Genomic DNA, 20,268 nt, shown 5'->3' on the forward strand with positions numbered 1-20,268 from the left:
AGTAGTTCCATACAGGGGATCGACTTCTGAGTTTTAGTTAGGTGATTAAATAATATATGGAAGAGAGTCCGGGTTTTCCATCCACCATATTGGATCCAACATGTTGAACCTTGATCGTGGGTGACTATGTTCATCTTCACACAGTTATCAATGGAACATTTTCGGTTTGCCTAAATTTGCACTTTGCTCTCTGGTAATATTTCACATTTTTATTTTAACATTACGTATGTTAAAGAGTCAAAGAATCTATTTACCTTATGAGAACTGATGTCACATGATAATAAATAATATAAAATTAATATTCTATTTTCCTAGATATGTTTTTTAAAAATAATAACATATACTCACTGGTAGTCTTTCAGAAACTAAAATGTGAAAATCAGTTCAAGGAAAATCTGTTGGAATTTTATGGTTTCTTACCGTAATGTAATTTCTTTTAACAGAACAGAAACTTATTTTTTCCTTTTTGCCCACCCTTTCCATTTCCTCCTGGCTGGGTAGGTATATAATTACAACAGAAATATTATAGCGGTAATCAGTTATTTATCGTATTTTAGTTAAGGAAATATAGATAAACGGTTATATTTACTTCAAAACAGAATAAATGTGTAGCAATTTGTTTATATCATTGTGACATTAATCCGACACAGGTAATATCAAACAATTTCGATCATAAATAAATGGTTGTGGTATAAATTTTAATTGTTCAGCAAAAAGTAGGACAGATGGGCAGCCTGGTTTGAATTGAATGGTGATGTACGTGAATCAGCAGCCGCAAGCCGTTACAAAAAATACATACATAATTTTCAATTTAATGCGAATTATCCTTACTTAATTACATTCATATCAATAACAAACATAAAATTACGCGAAATAATAGATATTTTTATATGCATCTTCTTGAAAGACGTATTTACAAGACTTGAGTAAAATTTCGACAGTACTTTCATTACTATCCGTTATAAATGGAAAATAAGTTTACTCTTTGTATATTGTCATAATTGTTAGGAATTGTTAACATACTTAAGTACTATTTGCACTTTTACCAATTACAAAAACGTCAGATTGCAGTTTCAGCAAATTATTTATTTAATCTTATTTATTTCTAGTTCAAGTTTGAAATGTTTATTCAGCCTGGATATGTATTTGTAGCAGATACCGTAACCGATCATTTATTAATTCGATCTGAAACACTACCCACAAAAAACTGTTCTCTGGTAGATTAAAAAAGAAGTTACAAATTAAAACCGATGTAAATGTTTGGTAGAATCTCATGGGAGAATGAAGTATCCTTGGTTAGTTAATTATAAATACATTAATTGGTGATCGTTATCTTTGTCAAAAAAATTTAGAAAATAATCGATTCAGGAAACAAAGCAGGTGCAACGTGGAATCGCTCTGCTATATAGGGTGTTAATTAAGTATGTGCATAAACTTAAAGGGGTTGTTCTTTTAGTGATATCAAATCAAAAAGATTATTTAAAGATGGCTCTGCAAATCTGTAGTTTTGAACATTGTAATTTAAAAAATCAGTATTCCTAAAATATATCTGAACACGTTTGGTGCAGAATGCTGAAACTTAGGTTAAAGCTATATCTAATTCCATTAAATTGGGGTATAAATACGTGTACCAGTGGCGAAAATACCGGAAATTATTTTCACTAAAAATCACAGAAATTCAGCACAACTGAATGTTTGTAAAATTGTAACTACTTGTAACTCTTGTGGTATTTCAATACTCTGTTTATCGAAAGTTATCGATTTTTGGGCTTACGTTTATAATAACCTTTTGGACTTAAACTCATTTAGAAAATGTATGTGCACAAACTTAAAGTTTGTGTATAAAAACAAAAATGTTGATTTATTTTTTTCTTCCAGATCCGTCACAGGTTTGGTTGCTACGACGAAATTTCCCTCAGTGGTTCAAGGAAGGTTAGGCACTGTAATTGGGTCAGATTTGTCAGGGTGGCGAATGCGTTCAATCCGTCAGTCAATTTCGTCGCTACTAAAGTCCGAGGAGAGCCCGTCTATGAAGCAGTCAAACCCATCCCGCCAGACACAGAATTACTTGTATATTACTTGCCCGAGAGACCTGAAGAATTGTTTTTCGTTAGGATGCGAGCGTCCCTGTACAGACAGACTATGGACTCAATACTTGAAGGTAGGCTGTTTCTCTAAACTTCAGGTACTCTAAACAGTAAATAGACGCAGTGTTTCAATGAAAGTTTGTCAATTTTGGATTGCGTCTAGATAAACCTGTCAACTATCAGCAAAATGTAAAAGAATACAATATAAAGCATGGTAACATCAGAAAGAAATAACTTCAATCGTTTAGTCTATAGTGCAACTTCCAAAGTAATATGCAAAGGAACGGCAATGTTGATGTGAAAATAATTATGGCATTTAGATTTGTTTCTTAGATTTTTCGTGGTTTAAGTCAAAATATCTCTTGTTTGGAAAACTTTTCTGGTCTTGTATTTTTATACAATTGCGATTTATGTCTTATTTGTAGCATTTGAATTAGATGGAATATTGTTTTAATATTAACTTTTATTTTTATTATTTTTAAGTTTTAAGTTAATTTAAATTAAATTTTTTCTAAAATTTTCTTCTGATGATATGTTCTTTGACATCAACATCTACACCCAGAATATCTAGTAAAAATATTATATCTCACTCATTTTAATGAATTAAGAAAATATAAAAAAATAATGAAAAAAAAATTCGCAAACCTAACGTAGTATTGAGATAATTAAATACATAACGTAAATTTTCCTGTTTCTAACTTTTTTTTTTAGCTTAGCTAAATTTTGGTTTTGAAAAATATATGACTTTATGGGATGACAATCTTAGAAACATTCTTAGACTTGATTTAAATTAGCTTAAGGAGGTTTATCTGATTTGGAATTGACGAACAAATATTCATAAAAAAAATTAATATAAGCTTATTAATATGAAGACAATCCTCAAAAAAATTATGACTAGTTTAAATACCTAAGAGACGAGATATTAATAAAATAATTTTCCACGATTTAGTAGTCTTATGAGAATGCAGATTTTTTTTGGTTTTTCCACTTAGAATGCGCAACAATTGACGAACAGTTTCCACAGCAACTTGTATAAATAGGAAACCGATATAGCGGCAACGCCGCGGTCTCGACGTAGCGTATTATTTGAAATTCGCAGGTGTCCAAACAAACAGAATGATCGAACGGGAGCGAGCGAACTCTGAGCCAAGCGCGACAGCCAAGTGCAACGTTACCAAATCTAAAGGCTTACTACTTTAGTTACTAGCGAATCTACAGAAACTTTCGTTAGACTTTAGACGTACCTCCGTACACGATAAACCTCCTTAATACATTTCAAAGTAAAAAAAATAACAAAGCAAAAATTAAAAATATGTAATAAAAAAATTAGTTGAAAGAACAAATCAGTGCTTATCACGACAAATTGTCCGATTTTTTACATGAATGTTTCAAAATGTCACTGAAAAATGAAAGCTCGTAAACTTTTGTAAATTTTAATTGGAGTATTTTCTTTAAAGTTATATCTAGGACGCTTCGTTAAAAATATACAAGGTGTTAAATTTCAGAAAATATTTTAAATTTTTTTAAGTAATTTAAAAACTAGCAAGTGAAATAATTTAAAATTGGGCACATGTATTTATGTAAACATTGTCCAAAATCTTAGGGCTTTTCCTAAAATTTGCATGTTCCAGCGGCGGAGATACAGGGTATCGGTGGCATATTTTTTCTAAATAAAATAGTACGCTACTGCTTTACGGTAACAACCATGATATTTTCGGATTCGTTTTTCAATTTTCTACAAATTACTCCCTACTCTCTTATGTTTTTCGAAAAAAGACTGATTTTCGAGTAAAACTTAAAAAACGAACTGAGAACACACTTCGATATTCGAAATAATGCTTTTTAACTTATTTGACATAAGTGCATACGGGTTAATTAAAATGGAACTGTAACAAGTTTACAGTAATTAATTATTTAAATGTGCCAGGGACATGTCTATTAATTAATGAAATGTGGATTTCAATGTCATTTTTTTTTAGAAACTTAAGTAATGTTTTTACTAGATATATTTTTACTAGGTAAATATCTTGAGTATAATTCAAGGCGGGACAGGTATTTATTGCTTTGAAGTTGCTTGTTTGGCATACTTAGATGTTGATGTGATATATGACTTTATTAGTCACTAAATACTATTCTACAATGAAAGTTAATATGAACTGTACAAGCAACTTCTCTAATAACTCCTTATACAACTTCAAAAATTTTTATTCGAGCGCACGCTAGTGTTTATCAACTTGTGAACGTACAGAAATCTTCTTGTTTGCTTGTCTCCTCTCTGCCTCTCTAAAAGAAGGAGAGTGGTATAAGATTTTAGTTGAGGTTTCTGTTAAATCACAGCTGTCCGTCAAATTCGTTTCATTTTTGCATTTTTTTTATTTTATTGTCAGTTAATAACGACATCTTGCAAAAATGAAAAATAATACAGGCTAAGTTATTTGCCACATTATTTTATTATAATACTTGAAAAAGTGGCAAACACACCCTTTTAAATTAAATTACCATTTTTTAATTGCGCCTGCAAGATTTTACAGATAAAAAATATGTTAATTACATATTAAATTTTAGGATCACTCAAATTATAATATAGACTATTAAAGCAAATTTGATATATCGTGATTGTATATATATATATATTACTCTAGTATTAATATACGGCTTAAATTTCTGTATCGGAATAAGATTCAAATTTAAATGTGAAAATCTATGTAAGAAAGTTTCATAATATATTCTCTTAAATGAAAATATAAAGGGTGTTAGAAGTTTGACTGCCTTAATTTTAACAGACGATAGAATACATTAAAATAAACAAAAAAACCTTATATGACATGAATCCTAAACGCAACTATTTCCGAGAAAAATCTCGGAACTTTTGGATTGTCAAAATCTCCAACAAAAGTTCGATTAATTAAGGAATTGACATAACTGCGTGCATAGAATACTATAAAATACAATGTTTATCACTCTTTTGAACTTCTTTACGCTTAATTCTAAAAAATAATTAGCGTTGTAATAAATTTAAAATTCGATAAAATTCATATCGAACAATGTGACAACAGCGCGGCGGTTAACACGAGGTACTCAGCAGTCCAACAACTAGCAATACGCAATTCAGTTGGTATCTGGAATTTGACCGCGACGGAGTGTTTTTTGCGTACCACTATTTCCTTTTCTTGAGGTGTTTCTCCTTGCTTTTTTAAAAATGTTTAACATACATGATAATTTTCCAGCGAGTGCGCGAAAATTGGATTCGAAGGTGTCGTGCATCGAAAATGGTGGTGAACATTTTGAGCATATGTTGCAGTTTGATTTGTACTTGTGTGTTTAAAAATTACTGAATGTTGCTTTTTGTAAGTACCTAAATTATTTTTAATACGTATGATTATTTGGACGACGTGAATCTTTGGGTACTTTAATTACATATTTTTCAAATTCATAATTTGATTAAAAGTTAAGTTCCTGTTTTAAGGGATTCATAATTACTAAAATTTGAGCTAAAATTTAAGCACGACACTATTTTCGTACTCTAAAATCGATATATTTTATTTTATTTATTTAAAAACTGGAAAACAGTTGTCTTGAAATTTACCAAATGTTTTACAATAATAGTTGTTTGCATTTTTGTTATTCTAGGACAAGTCCGCCGCGTGCACACTTGGTGTGACATCAGTTGTGTAACATTAAGTTAAGTGCCGTTGTCACGTTTTGATGAAACTCCCTAATACTCGCTGTATTTTGAAAACTAATGTTACGCCCCTCTAATACACAACTTTTTTGTTCATTTGTGATTACTCTATCTCATGCTGAAGTAATGGCAGTCAAACTTCTTACACTCTGTATTTTGCTTTTGGTTTCTTGTGGTTTATAAGATAAAGCTATCGACATATTTATATGCAACACCCTATATAATATTATGGATTAGCCGCTTCGGAAATATTTAACGATTTGTTAAATCATTGACAGCTGAACAGTCTGTAAGAATCTATACCAAACAGTTTTCAATTGCAGATGAATATTTAATTCTAGGCAGATAATTTATTTCGTCGCAAAAATTATTTTACTGGTTTGGATGGAAAAAACAAAGCTAAAACTGGGAACATGTTCTTTTATTTAAAATTAGATAGATAGTTACTTTTTCTAATAAAGTTGTACGAGTTCATTAGTTTTCAAGACACAAGAATGAATCGATCACGTTTTTTAAAAATAATGCATGTGTAAGTATTATCTATAAAAAATATTTAAAAAAATCGAGATAATTTTTTTTACCCAAAATGTAACAGGATTTACACAAGTAACGTATTTTATGTGGTTAACCTGCAATAAATTTTGTTTAAATATCTTTTCTAATTTAACGTATATATTTTCCTTGTTGAAGCAATTTTTTATAAATTTTACTGCTAATGCTGTTTCGTGAATTAGTATTTTAATGGCCACGCAATTTAAGTTTTCTTAAACTATTTGTAATCACGATTTTAAACTTACCCACTACAAATTAACTCGGTATTTCATAGGTAGCTAAAAACTGGAGTTATTTTTAAAAAATCCTATGGGTAGCATTGAACAAATAGAGCCTCAAAACAATCCACCTGATAAAAAGGCGTAATTTGTGGGAGATGCAGACGCGCGTTTGGGATTTCTTCGCGTTCGGCATTGTTTTCAACATTCTCACGCACAACCTCGACCGAAACGTTCGTCTTTGCGGTAAAAAAAGGTCGTCTACAATATGCGGTGTAAAATATGTCTCTATTATAGCCGATTAATTATTTTAATTAAGGGAACAAAAATACCTGATGATAAAAGTTAGTATGTATTATTTTTTTTTTAAATTAGTCATAAGAGAGTGGAAAATATTATGTTGAATGTTAATGACAATTTTTGACTAGAGAACCTTTATTTATATATAGAGTTAAAAAAATATATATAATATTTCGAAAGTACTCCAAAGAAATAAGAGAAATGTTCATATGCTTAGCTTTCGAATGGTTCCAATGGGTTCACCAAATCAATTCAAATTTGGTACACGACATTATCTAAGTCTATGCAATTTGAATAGGTGATGACAAATGAGATAATTCAGGGGTGGATATTTAGGAACAACATTTTTTGAGGAGTACGACTATTCATAAATTTTCATAAAAAGTTGTAGAATTTTCTGAAAATTTTTCTAAATTACATAGAAAAGTTACTCTTTTCCATAGAAAATTCTATTTCTTCAAGAAAATTGCTTAATGGATTTTGGTCTTGTTTGTATCTATCAATGCAAGTTCTACATAATTAATTAAATGATGTCATGATGTCCTAAAGTATACAAAAAAATTAAAATCAAAGATGACTATGGGCCCTGATAATGTTCTTGCTTTTCTTATTCGTGATTGTGCTCACAGTTTACTAAAGCCTTTGAAAGCGATATTCAATTTAATTATATCAACTAATAAAATTCCTCAAGTATGGAAATCATCACGAATATGTCCAATTTTCAAGAGTGGTAATATTAATGACGTCTCAGACTATCGTCCCATTACAATCATAAATAATTTTAGTAAAATTTTTGAGTCCTACGTGCATGACATTTTATATAATCACTTTAGGAATGTGATCAGTGTTAATCAGCATGGTTTTGTGAAGGGTCGATCGACTGTGACAAACTTATTATGTATTACTCAATACCTGGCTGAAGCCTTGGATAATCAGGAGCAGGTGGATGTAATATACACAGATTTTTCCAAGACTTTTGATCGCTTACAACATGATATTCTCTTACGTGAACTTAACAAATGCGGCCTTTCATTTAATTTTCTAACACTTTTGCACTCCTATCTTTGTGACCGTCGTCAATACGTATGCTACAGGGGGTTCTTTTCACACAGTTTTTCGGTCTTGTCGGGTGTTCCTCAAGGATCGATCTTGGGTCCACTGTTGTTTCTTGTTTTTATTAACAACATTGTCGACAATTTCACTGTACCTCATCTTTTATATGCCGATGATATGAAGTTATACTTAAAGATAGGAAATTTACAGGACTGTGTTGTACTGCAGGAGAACCTTAATAGACTGAAACTCTGGTGTGAGTTGAACAAATTGCCCTTAAATGTGAAAAAGTGCAATGCATTGACTTTTTCTAGAAAGAAAGATGGTATCTATTTTCCGTACGATATTGATACTGTACTTCTTAATAGACCAGATGTTGTTAAAGATTTAGGAATCTATTTTGACCCTAAACTCACTTTTAAGTATCATATGCATCATATTGTGTCGGAGGCTAACAAAAGTCTGGGTTTCGTAATTCGCAATGCTCGGGATTTCTGCAATGTTGATACAGTTAAGTTGCTGTATAATTCTTTCGTTAGACCTCGATTGGAATATTGTTCCCTGATTTGGGCTCCAAGTTATGTTAGTTATATTGATTTGTTGGAAAGAACGCAGCGCAGGTTCTTGAAGTTGTTAAACTATAAAGACTTGAATGTATATCCTCCGGTAGGGTATCCGCAGCACTTGCTCCTCAAAAAATATAACTATCAATCTTTAAAATCTCGCCGTGATATGCACAGTGTTATTATTCTTTTCAAGATAATAAATGGAAATTTGGATATACCCGAAATTTTACAAAAACTTAACTTTAATGTTCCTTCTGTAAGCACACGGTCTAATGAAACTTTTTATTTGAAAACAGCTAGTACTAATATACTACAATATTCTCCATTATATGTTATGTGTAGAAATTTGACAGCTGTGCAGGACAGTATAGATATCTTTAACACTAGAATCTCTATTATTAAAGAATTATTTTGATGTTCTCTTTAGTGTTTCTGTTTGTGAAATATTGTTTGTGATCTACTCTGTGATTTCTTGCTTTATAGTATATGTATATGTATTTATTGTGTTCATTTTCTTATGTAATTTTTCCCTGCTCTATAAGTAGGTTTATCCCGTTGAGTAGGTGTAGATAATAAAATAAAATAAAAATAAAATAAAATAAAATAAATCCTACAGGAATTAAATCCCCTCTCAAATATCTCAGGTTGAGTTTAAATTGTTTTTCAACTGCTTCTGTATCAAACTTTTAAGATACCACCAAGTAAAGGAGCATGGGCGTGGTCAGGGGGAGCTAATTCTTGCTGCATGCAGCAAGTTTCAAGAATTACATTATTATCACTGGACTTATTAATGGTCGAAGTGTTTAACAAATTGTAAATGGCTTACCACTATTGTAGCTTATCTTCTGGTTGTCTTGGATTTGATAGCATCTTCTCTAAATACATATGGAGTAGGAAATAGTCAAGGATACGCACGCATTCTTCGTTAAATGTGTCTTACTGCCTATCGTAGACACTGACTCACAAAAAAGCATTTCCAACAAAAATACGCAAAGGATATTTGAATGAATTAAAATTAAACTATTTTTGCCATGTTGTTGCAAAAAAAGAAATGAAAAATAAATTTATTTTATATATTTTGGAAGTGAATGCAAATATATTAATATTTTTTCAGTGAAGCCGCAACAAATAGATAATTAATTTTTTGTAACATGTAGAGCCTGCATAGACAAGAACTTGACACTTTGAAATGAATTCATAGTAACTTTTTGATTCACTTCATCATTCAGAACTGGGCCAATCAGTTGGCTCTTATATATATAACATTTTTTATTTTGCTGATATTGCCTAATATTTATAGGTATAAATATAAACGTCTACCTTTCATTTCTGTTTCGTAGCACGCGATTATTCTAACAGTCTGCATTTTATTGCAATAATTGTGAATTTTAAAGTAAATATCTTATTGTAACGCATTAGTTACATTTACCGTTTTGCGTTGTTTATTCTATTTCATTCATATTTACTTCTGACAAGGTGTTCTTTAAGTCTACAGGGTGTCCCAAAATTCATGCAACAAAATTTGGTCATAGATTTTTAAGACAAATTTAGAGGACCCGTATTTATTCTTTTTGCCAATTGACCCCCTCTTTCGGAGTTACAGCCCCCTGAAATCTGCCCCCAAAAAGTCTTTTTTATATCTCAAAACCATGTTGTACGAGAATCACTAAATTTGATACACAGAGGTTTTATGGCATGTGGAATCTCACAGTGCTACTCTTTTTGGCGAGAAACCTCCTTAAGACACTTTTTCGTGGGCCCCCTTGTCTTTGGAATCAGAAAAATTTAGTCGCACATTTGATTTTTTTTTTAATTATTAGTTAGCTAGAAAGCCATTGAATTTAGAAACTTTTTTGTTTCTTGATATTTGTTTCGTAAAACGCAATGTTTTTGAGGAAAATGGCGAATCACGACATGCATTCGATCACATTTTGTCATTTTTCTCGAAAAAAGTATTAAGAGTCAAAAAGTTTCTAAATTTAATGACTTTCTAGTGGACTGATAATTTTTAAGAAATTAAAATATACAACCAAATTTTTTTGGCTCCAAAGCCAAGAGGGCCCACGAAAAATTGTCTAAAGGGGGTTCCCCGCCAAACCAAACGTAGCACCATCAGATTACACATGTCATAAAACCCCTGTATACCAAATTTAGTGATTCTCCTACAACAGGGTTCTGAGATATAAAAAAAGATTATACTTAGGGGCGGACTTCAGGGGGCTGTAACTCCCACTTGGCAAAAATAAAAAATACGGGTCCCCTAAATTTGTCTTAAGAATCTGTGACCAAATTTTGTTGCATGAATTTCGGGACACCCTGTATATCATAACTGCGGGCATTCATCCAGTGCCACCATTTTGGACCAAAAAACTTGAACAACAAATCTAAAGACACTGGTTTTCGAAATATGTATATTATCTCAAATACTGAAGAAGTTTGACATGGTTGGAATTTTGTACTAATGACATAATGCTGTCTACTATACAGGGTGATTCATTAACAATGGGAAAGTCGAAAGCTGAAGATGCTACACGTGAAATGGTGACCATTGGCGCAAACATGCCTTATCCGAAAGTTGATAGTTTCGGAAATACAGGGTGTTGAAAGTTAAAATTTTAAATCGTTTTTTTGTGATTATTCTCAAAATATGTAGGTTAGGAACTTGAAAATTTGATAAATATATATTTTTTAGGCAACGAATAAGATGCGTGTTGTAATTTCAGCATTGCTCGTAGAGGGCGCCACTTACGACCAATTTTACCGAAAATTTAGTTAATAACTTTTTACCCTGTATATTTAACATGAAACTTGATTCAAAACCTGAAAGAGCTATCATTTTTCCATTAATTATGTACTCTTGTTTCATTTCGGTATCTCGATCCGTTTTCGAGAAAAATCGATTTAACGAACACTATGTTTTGATAATACGAGAAATTAAAAGCGAAACAAACCAAGTGTTTCTTCGTGTTATTACAACAATTAACAATAAAACAAATAAAATACGTAATTATGATTTAAAGTAATTGTTCGAAGAATCCACCGTTGACACTGATACACTTTACACGTTTTCTGAGAGATCTTCGAGTTTGAAACAACATATTGGGATTGCGTCTGACTTCGTTGGCAGCGATTTGTATTCTTTGCCACAACTCTTCACACGAACCAATAGATTCTTCCAAATAGAAAAATGAAGAGGATTGAAGTCCGGACTTCTGGGTGGCCAAGTAAAAATGCTTCCACGGCTTGAAGAAGTTCCACTTTATTTAAGAAGAGACATGTGGTTCATGCACGACGGAGCTCCACCGCATTTTTCTTGGCCAGTGCGTGCATATTTAGATGCAGTTTTTCCAAATCGCTGGATTGGCCATGTAAGCATTTTTGCTTGGCCATCCAGAAGTCCGGACTTCAATCCTCTTGATTTTTCTATTTGGTCTCGAATGAAAGATATAGTTTACAAAGAATCTATTGGCTCGTGTGAAGAGTTGTGGCAAAGAATACAAATCGCTGCCAACGAAGTCAGACGCAATCCCAATATGTTGTTTCAAACTCGAAGATCTCTCAGAAAACGTGTAAAGTGTATCAGTGTCAACGGTGGATTCTTCGAACAATTACTTTAAATCATAATTACGTATTTTATTTGTTTTATTGTTAATTGTTGTAATAACACGAAGAAACACTTGGTTTGTTTCGCTTTTAATTTCTCATATTATCAAAACATAGTGTTCGTTAAATCGATTTTTCTCGAAAACGGATCGAGATACCGAAATGAAACAAGAGTACATAATTAATGGAAAAATGATAGCTCTTTCAGGTTTTGAATCAAGTTTCATGTTAAATATACAGGGTAAAAAGTTATTAACTAAATTTTCGGTAAAATTGGTCGTAAGTGGCGCCCTCTATGAGCAATGCTGAAATTACAACACGCATCTTATTCGTCGCCTAAAAAAATATAGTTTCACAAATTTTCAAGTTCCTAACCTACATATTTTCAGAATAATCGCAAAAAAACGATTTAAAATTTTAACTTTCAACACCCTGTATTTCCGAAACTATCAACTTTCGGATAAGGCATGTTTGCGCCAATGGTCACCATTTCACGTGTAGTATCTTCAGCTTTCGACTTTCCCATTGTTAATGAATCACACTGTATTTTGCGCTGGTATATTGTCATGTTCAATTATTAATATTAATTCTATTTATTGACATATATTTCCGAATGCGTTGTGTGTTGTATTACTACATTGGTTTTGTATCCTGTAACTGGGCATTTGCCTGTTGGGTATGCAGTGAAATAAATAAATAAATAAATAAATAAATAAATAAATAAATAAATAAATAAATAATAAAAGTAAAAATCAATTAGTTGATCTGTCTTGTTTATAGATTTATGTATCAGCTTCATAAGTGTTTCTAAATATAATTGTAAGTCAAACATTTTCAGCCTATATCTTGTATCTTGAAAATCGAAAGATTTAGTCTCTTGGTTCACCTTTGGCATACAATAATTCAAGGAACCACCCCCAGAAGTTATGGCGTAGACTTAAAATACAGTACGTATTTTTTATAGTTAATTTATAAAATTTCTGTATTTATCTTCTCGGTAAAAACAAATCATATCAATTTCAATTAATCATATAAATAGTTCAATTGTATGTCTTCTTTTGTAAGAGAGAGGCAACAATGTATTTTCATGTAGAGATATAACTACTGCAAGAAAATATTCAGATTCTCCTTAAATTACCTTCTTTAAAAAATCATAGAAATATATTAATTTCTGTAAAGTATCATAATTTGAAAACATCTTGTAATTATGCTATAATTAGTGTAAAAAACGAAAATTGCTATGTCGTATGCGCGTATTTATAAACTGATTACCATAATAGTCTAGTGTACACAACATTAAACAGAAATGTGATATAAATTCGAAACTATATAAACATATGTTAAACATAATCACGTCAAATATTTACAGAATATTTGACCAAATTCATAACTTTTCCCTTTCTTGAATTGACCCTCAAAACGTAAAAATTAAGTTGGTGCAAAAGTCAGGTTGGTTGTTCAAAATTTTAAATAAAAATTGTACACAGTAGCACTGACGTCTTAAATCAAGGCTTTTCAACGATTGTCGATCTAATAAATCTGATTGTGGAAAACCAATAGGAAAAATGCCATGTATTTTAAAATTTAGATATTTAACAAATTTTCTTTGTACTTCTTAGATAGATATCCTGTACACATGAATTACAGTTAGGAGACCAAATGGGTGCAGCATATTCAAGCTTAGATCTAACAAAAGAAAAATATAAAGCTTTTTGCGTGTTTGTTTGAACAAAATCATAGACTTACCAGCTTCAGATATTATTTTTTCAATATGTGAATTGAAAAATAACTTATCAAAAATAACACCGAGATCGCAAAAAGTGTTAGGTAGAGTTAAAGTAACACCGCTAAAATTATAGTCAAATATTATTTTTGATGATTTTAAAGTGTAAGCGATGTAACATTTCTCAGCATTGATATAAAGTCTATTCAATTGACACCAGTTATTAATTTGAATCAAATTATTTTGAAGACGTATACAATAATCGTTTTCAGGTTATCAGCATAGAGAAAGTAATTAATATCTAAGCAATTGGTTTTATCATTGATAAAACTGTTGAACAGTAGAGGCCCAAGAACAGATCCTTGTGAGAGACTTACACCCTTTAAGTAGAACATACTGAAATCTATTTGACAAACAAGTTGATCATACACAAGATGTGAAATAGAAGGACACCACAAATATCTCCCCAGATATGAATATAATTAATTTTGGCAATTATTTGGCAAATAAAGAAATGCTGTCGAGTATTATTCATAAGCACAGTTTACATTTGATAAATAATATATTCATATAAGACTTTTATTTTTGATCTTTATATTTAATTTTGACCGATTGCTGTAGTTTTGTATTTTAATAATAAAATTCTCCACTAGTGACAGTGGACACTGCACACGATATAAGATGGCATGCGTTAAGGTTAACGTGAATTTAATTTACAGCAACTTTTTTCTTTTCATGCGATATGAAATGTACGATACTGTAACAGAAAATATTTTTTTGTCATAATTATCCATATACGATTTATCAAATATGATATCGTTTATGACACAGCATCATCCATCAAGACTGTAATGTTGTATTAACATGAATATTTTACAGGACCGGACCATAATAATTTATAGATTTATAAAATACATCAGCGTATCAGTGAAGATAAGAGAAACAACTTTCTTTGGTCACAGAAAACATTTAAAATAAAAAAGATGCTTTATAAAACTACCTACGTATGACAAAAATATGAATAGCTCATCATTTCAATCTATTCACAAAATGAATGAAATTTTGAAAATATCGACAAAATTTTTAAATTACGTATTCAATTCCCTTTTCAATTTGCTTCAAAGTTGCCAAATATTGAGAAAAATGTGAAAATAAAAATTCTTTTCTGGATAAACAAAATATACATATCAACAAAAGCTGCCTAAAATAAAAGTAAAAAACAAAAAATAAACAATATATAGTTACATGATAACCTACTCGCATCGTTTTAGCAGAAACTGTTAAACTCAAAGATGCTAAAATCTTACTATCACTAATGTAACTATGAATAAATTTTATAATAACAATTTTATAACCTAATAATTTTGTGGCATTTGTATATACGAATTTTCAATCGCACTTGAAGCACATAAGAAATATTGTTTATCTTGCTTTTCATAGCAATATGAGCCTCAAAAAGAATGTGACCACCCTGCATTTTTAAAGCTCTCCTTAACATAAACCCGAGGTACTAAGCTGTCCAGCAATCCGCAATTCAGTTGGTATCTGGAACTGGACCGTGTCTGAGTGTTTTTGCGTACCACTATTTCCTTTTCTTGAGGTGTGCGAAAATTGGATTCAAAGGTGTCGTGCATGCATCGAAAATGGTGGTGGTTATTTTGAGCCTATGTTGTAGTTTATTTTGTACTGGTGCGTTTAAAAATTACTGAATTTTGCTTTTTGGTAAGTCCCTAAATTATTTTTTATACGTATGATTATTTGGACGACGTGAATCTTTGGGTACTTTAATTACATATTTTTCAAATACAAAATTTGATTAAAAGTTAAGTTCCTGTTTTAAAATATTCATAATTACCAAAATTCGAGCTAAAATTTAAGCACAACACTATCTTCTTACTATAAAATCGATACATTTTATTTTATTTATTTAAAAACTGGAAAACAATTGTCTTGAAATTTACTAAATATTTCACAATAATAGTTGTTTCCATTTTCCAAATCTGCCGCGTGCATACGTGGCGTGCATAAGCTGTGTAGCGCTGTTGTCACGTTGTGAAGAAATTTCTCAATATTAATACTGGCTAAATTTTGAATATTGTTAATCTTACGCCCCTGTAATATACAATTTTTTTGTTCATTTATAATTACTCTATCTCATGCTGAAGTAATGGCAGTCAATCTTCTTACACCCTGTATAAATTACGGTAATTTTTTGTTTGGAGAAGATGTTGGTGCCATATGTTCAATCGAAGAATATGAAATTTTATCATTTCTACCAGGTCTTCACATTTTATTATATTGTGTGTAAAATTTTGTACAAAAATTTTATTTATAAAGATATGACTAAAAAACCGATTTTTGGAGCTACAAATATATATTTATTTGCAGAAAATGATACGTGACAACTTTTCTGTGGTTCATGTATTCAATTTTTTATTTGATCTAGTATGCATCGGATACAATTATTAATTACTAAATTATTGATACAAAAATAAAAATATTCATATATACCTGCGCACCATAAATGTGTGATTCAAAAATTTCCAAATTTTAAATAGTAAGCTTTGCAAAACTGAAATAATTATTGTTTTGTGAAAAACAAAAAATTGTATTGGGGCGTATTTATTATTATTTTTTTTTTTTGAAAAACTAGTCAACTTTTTTTTCCAAATGGCAATATAGGTTTTTTTAATTTATTATTGTGCAGAATTCTATTCTGAATTCAACGATGCATATAAAGTCTACTTTTGTGAAACATGTATTACAGAAAAAGCATGAAAATATTATTTAATACAGCATTATTAGCGCGCTTAGTTGACAACAAACATATTTTGACTAATCATGTATGCCTGGAAAACAAAAAATAATACAACAAAGCAAGTAAATGTCATTTTAGCGTTCGTGTCCCAGTTTTTTTATACATTATACTCTTTCTGTGTCATTTACAGTAGGTTATTTATTGAAATACATAAGCTCAATAGTGCAAAATATAAGTAATAATCAATGACATGATTAAGATATACTTTCGGTGTAATAAAAATCATGGTGCAGGAGTCCGCCTTTACAGAGAACTATTTCTTCACAGAGAAGTTCCAGAACCACGTAGATTTGTAAGACTTGAAGAAAATTTGAGAAACTATGGTGCTTTTAAGAAANATCAGGTAGATGCCGTGTATACCGATTTCTCCAAGGCCTTTGATAAAGTACACCATCCTACATTGTTCGTAAAGTTGGAGAATATCGGTATACATGGAAATCTATTAAGATGGATAAAATCCTATTTAACTAATAGGTGCCAATGTGTGTCTATCAATAACTCTACGTCAAATTTTGTTCACGTTACGTCAGGTATACCGCAGGGTTCTCATTTGGGACCTTTGCTCTTTTCTTTGTTTATTAATGACATTGGCTCCTGTTTCCGCTACTCTGAGTATGCACTTTATGCCGACGATCTGAAAATATTTTCAAGAATTTCATCAATTGCTGACTGTCTGAATATTCAATCTGATCTCGACCGTTTCGCCAATTATTGTAATTTTAACAAATTGTTCTTGAATATTAATAAATGTCAATTCATTAAATTCACCCGTCTAAGAAATAATATTGATTTTAATTATAAGATAAACAATACTCTGCTACAAAAAGTGGATTCCATTAGGGATCTGGGTGTTACTTTGGATTCTAAACTGTCCTTCGAAATTCATGTTGAAAATGTTGTGCGTAAGTCTTTGCGCAATCTTGGATTTATTTTACGTGTAACCAAATCCTTTCGTAATCCCAGGTCCTTAATCTTATTATATAATTCCATGGTCCGATCTCATCTTGAGTTTGCGACTTTAGTGTGGAATCCTCAATATCTTAAATATATCGAACGTTTAGAAAAAGTCCAACAAAAGTTTATCTATAACTTAAACTATCGATTTAATAGGCACTTGCTACCACTAAGCTATGATTCGAATCTGCAGCACTATAGACTGTTAAAATTATCATCCAGAAGACATATCGCTTATGTTCTTTTTTTATATAAATTATTTACCGGGAAAATTCACTGCAGCTACATTTTGAGTTCACTATCATTTAATGTTAAACAATATATTTCGCGCTCCTCAAATTTATTTTATCACTCTGCGTATGCCTCCAATGCTGCAAATAACTCCCCTTTTAGTATGTTGCAAAAAATTTATAATTTGTTTTTTAATCATATCGACATTTTCAGCCTCTCCTTCAACTCGGTTAGACGCCAAGCTTGCTTGGTTTTTACTTGAATGGTTTTTATCTTCTCTTTTTTCTTGTTGTGCTTTGTTTTTTGTTTCTTTTGCCCTTAATCATATCATTATGTCAAAACTAGGTAATTACTTATTCTTATTAATATTGATTGCTTATTTATTGTATTACTATGTATATTGTATTATTGTAACTTGTTATTCTTATTTGATTTTAGTTTTGTACACACACTGTTATTATTATATTTTATCTATAGTGCACCCTGTAACTTGTATTGTTTATCAATATGTCGGGTTGCCAAATCTGTAAATAAATAAAAAAAAAATAAAAAACACCTTTTCGAACCGCTAATCCACAAACAAATTTTGACCTATCGTATTATCGGTCACTAACCTAGTTTTTACTGTGTTTTTGATACGTAGTGAACTGGAAGGAGTAAACATATCATTTTACCTAAACACATGAATGAATAAAATATTTTTAAATATTAACAAGTATTATTTATTTGTTAATAAAAAACAAATGTATAAGGACAATAATTGTTTTTGAATGTTAGGTTATTACAATTCAGTATTTTTAATGTTGATAACGTTTTCACTATGTTTTATAATTGAATATTGAGTTTTTAGTATTATGTTCAATTAATTATTCAGTTTGTAGTACCTATAGGTTTATAGTACGTGTTGTAGTGACTTGTTGCTTTTCAAAGAGTAGTATTTAAAATGCCAGTGCGGCTAAAACAACACTCATCTGTCTATAGAACTTTGTTAATAAAATTAGGATCCGCTGCACTTTGATTTTGAAACCATTTGCAAAATTCAAGGCGACTGGGGAAATCAGCTGTTTCGCTTCATCGTTTGAACGCTCTGTGGTCCGCCGATGCGTTCCCGGTCAGAAAATATGATACGAAGTAGGAAGCCGAATCATTTAAAAAAGTCGAGTAATTTTTTTCGATTTTCTGTTTTTATTAGGCCTCCCGAATACGTGGTTAAAATTAATGAATCACCCTGTAGAACTATCTCTAATAAGTTCTCTAGACTCTTTTGGTCATTCTCTATCATTATTAGAGATGGGTACACCTGTTAAACTGTATATCACTGTAACGTATATGAAAAATATACAGGGTGTTCAGTAAAAACTGTATTTGATTTCGAAATACAGCAATCAATTGTTTTTCAAGTATAGTCACCGAGTCCCTACAACTTAAGCTCATACTATTTCTTTCTAAGTACGAAAGTTAAAAATTAAGGGGGATAGAATGTTATGCGAATAACCCTGTACATTCCCCAATAACGGTAACATTAAAACTAAAATAAGCGAATCACCAAATCGTCAGTACTTTTATTATTTATTTTGGCTATAACTTATTTTTAGCGTCATTATTCTGGTTAGCCTTTTTTGGAACGGCCGCCGTTATATCTTAAAGACAATCAAAATGTTAACTTGTGCAAAATAGGCCGTAAATCCGTCAGTAGTAGCTGTGCCTTGCACTTTAAATTAGCTATTGTTTCATAGCAAGCATGTTGAGGATGGGCAGCATCTTTGGTTTTTGTGTCCATCAAATTAAATAATTAAGACAATTTATTAGCCTCATTTTAATATACACGGAGGCAGTTTCGAAGGAGACAATAGCTTTACATAAATGAATAAGAAGCAGCCATTTACGAAATGACCGCGTCTCGGTTTTAACATACATATTCGAAAGTATATTATATTAGGCATGATATATTTACAAAATGCGCGCCACTAGTACTTACCAAAGAAGTAAAGAAAGAACGTCATGCGTAATTAATTAACTTGATTTGATTAGGTATTGTTATAAAAAAGATATGTCGGGTATTAGTTTTATTTATTAAGCATAATGTGTCATTCTTGATTCGATTTATAATTTTGTTATATGCAAATTTTAATGCTTTTACACTCGCTGGTGATGTTCAGATAATAATAATAATAATAATAATATCTCTACTCCTCATTCTAATTACGAGAATTAGCCCAGAAGTCGGAGACTTGTGTGGGAGAGGAGGCGGCATATTATTATTACGCAGGCCGCATTTGCGCCCAGGAACGACTTATGTTGGTAGGCCCTAACCACCATTCAGTGCAGGAATGAGGGAAACCTGGAAAACCTCATTAATTAGGGGGGTGGTCAAATGCCAACCGGTGTCAATCTCTCACATTGACCCAAGCCAACATTCTTCCACCCTACCATACCTGCACAGAGGGTGCCAATCCTCCGTACAAGCATAGCTAATCTACG

General features: G+C 31.1%; 1 protein-coding gene across 1 annotated transcript in view; it reads left to right on the forward strand.

Annotated features, from left to right (window-relative positions):
- LOC108904933 (zinc finger protein 358-like) overlaps window positions 1-20,268 on the forward strand; it is a 248,612-nt gene that overhangs the window by 178,673 nt on the left and 49,671 nt on the right. The window contains exon 2 of the mRNA XM_018707656.1: window positions 1,879-2,161. Coding sequence (XP_018563172.1) covers window positions 1,879-2,161 — 283 coding nt within the window. The remainder of the gene's footprint in view (window positions 1-1,878; window positions 2,162-20,268) is intronic.

The sequence above is a fragment of the Anoplophora glabripennis genome, unplaced genomic scaffold, assembly GCF_000390285.2.
Source record: "Anoplophora glabripennis isolate ALB-LARVAE unplaced genomic scaffold, Agla_2.0 scaffold109, whole genome shotgun sequence".
NCBI lineage: Eukaryota > Metazoa > Arthropoda > Insecta > Coleoptera > Cerambycidae > Anoplophora > Anoplophora glabripennis.